Source organism: Miscanthus floridulus, chromosome 6 (genome assembly GCF_019320115.1).
Source record: "Miscanthus floridulus cultivar M001 chromosome 6, ASM1932011v1, whole genome shotgun sequence".
NCBI classification, from domain to species: Eukaryota; Viridiplantae; Streptophyta; class Magnoliopsida; order Poales; family Poaceae; genus Miscanthus; species Miscanthus floridulus.
Genome location: NC_089585.1, coordinates 29,924,336 through 29,926,190, shown reverse-complemented (window position 1 = coordinate 29,926,190; position 1,855 = coordinate 29,924,336). Strand labels below are relative to the sequence as shown.

General features: G+C 43.7%; 1 protein-coding gene across 1 annotated transcript; it reads right to left on the bottom strand.

Annotated features, from left to right (window-relative positions):
- Positions 1-977: 977 nt before the first annotated feature.
- On the bottom strand, positions 978-1,591 carry LOC136460431 (heavy metal-associated isoprenylated plant protein 2-like). The gene is made up of 3 exons (XM_066460128.1): positions 1,583-1,591; positions 1,415-1,490; positions 978-1,306 (listed from the first exon to the last, which is right to left on the bottom strand). Exons 1-3 carry the CDS (start codon positions 1,589-1,591, stop codon positions 978-980), a joined length of 414 nt encoding a protein of 137 aa, XP_066316225.1.
- Positions 1,592-1,855: the final 264 nt, after the last annotated feature.

Sequence of the window (1,855 nt, the reverse complement as noted above, 5' to 3'; positions counted from 1 at the left end):
CTCGAGCTACGGCTCGTTCCCTAATGGTATTATTCTTCTAGTAGGTGACGTGTCCGGCGTCCTTTCAGAAGTGCTCATAAAGGTAAGGTATGTGTCCGTGCACATATATATTGACTCTAGTTAATGTCGATCATATTTGTGTATAAAAACATATGCAACAATCATTGGATATTGATGAGCATCGATATGGCTAATCTACGATAATGTCAATACATATTTACGATAGTTGGGTTACTATAACACATGAGGATATTTACCATAACGTTATAGTAAACCACTTAGTAAGGAGTTACTGTAATCTCGTAAATTAACATAGTAATTATCGTAACTCAAAGTGGCTACAGAATAAGCTATTTTGTAGCCAGCTACAGGGTAGTAGATCTATATGTATATATATATATATATATGCTTCTGTACTCTGTACTCTGATTCGTAAAAGAAAACATAACAAGAACTAAATACAAATATACAATGCAGAAAGCACACAGTGCAACAAGCTACAGTAAAAAAAAATGAAAACACATAAAAAAGAATACCTTTAGCAATTACTTGTAGCAACGCACAAGTATATTTTCTAGTATTAGTATAGAAATATAATATTTGATTTAACTCATGGGCTGTGTTAAAATGGCCCCCCTGCTACTGAACCTGTGGGCTGGCCCAACTGCACGTACCTCTGCAATCAGTCAGGCTACACCTCGGGATGGGCTGTATTGACTGTAGTACTACATCCAGAAAAGGCCCTTGCTGTGCTTTTCATTTTTCATCGTTTAATAACAGGACATAAGTCAAACGTTGAGGGTGTGATGCAACGGATCACTCGGCACAAGAAGAAATGGAACTGATGTTCGGTCAACTAAATCACACGTACAATCAGACGGTAAAGTGTGATCGGTGGATCAGACAAGAACAGCTGCAGAAAACTGGCTACTGCTGGATGCTGCACTCTCCTCTGGCGGTCTCTTATCCCACCAAAGCTACCAGTAGTACCAGCCATAGCCATACGGCGCAGGCCTGAGTGCTGTGTAGTAGCAGCAGTTCGGCAGCACGCATGGTGAGCAGTAGCATCCAGGCCCGCACTCCTTCTCGCAGGCTTCGACGCAGGCCTGCACACATGCCTCTCGGCACTGGCAGGGGTCCTCGTCCTCCTTGGGCGGCTCGGGCTCCTTAGGCTTGTCGTCCTCGACGCTGACGATCGCCGCTGCCAGGCACGCCTTCTTGAGCTCCAGCACGATGGCCACTGGGTCCACCGTCCCGACCACCGTCAGTGTGCAGTTCTCATCGTTAATGTCCATGGACTTGATCCCTGAAGCAAGGACGACAATACAAGAGGATGGCATGCACGCACACATAATTATGACTGACAGGTGGGGGCCTTTTACAGTTGATACAGTTCATAGCGATTTCAGAGTACCTTCTAGCGTGGCGACGGCCGACAATATGGCCGTCTTGCATTTGCTGCCGATGAGATCAGCTCTGACCATTGTCTTCTGCAGATGTACGCCGATTACATACAAAATAATACAAGAAGGATCAGGTACTTCATAACTGGTAAATAATCGAGCAAAATAACATGCCTAACCTTAGACATACTCGTCGCCCTTGGTATCGAGCAAGTCTTAGAATTCTGGGTGACAGGAGACGAAAGAGACTGTATGTTGAAAACTCTGAAAAATGCTTGTTCAATTCTGGGCCGTTTTATTATACACAGATAGCGCTAGGGAAGAACCAAGAGGGCAACTGTCAATATTAGTAGTAAGGATTAATGGTCACATCGTCATTAACAATAATCCGTGCGTACGACATAATGATATGATTATTGTACTATCAATTCTTAACTTCTTTTCAGTAGTGC

Coding starts and splice junctions, on each gene's coding strand:
- LOC136460431 (XM_066460128.1), bottom strand. Junction 1,307..1,414: donor GGCCGTCGCCACGCTAGAAG/GTACTCTGAAAT, acceptor TCCTTGCTTCAG/GGATCAAGTCCATGGACATT.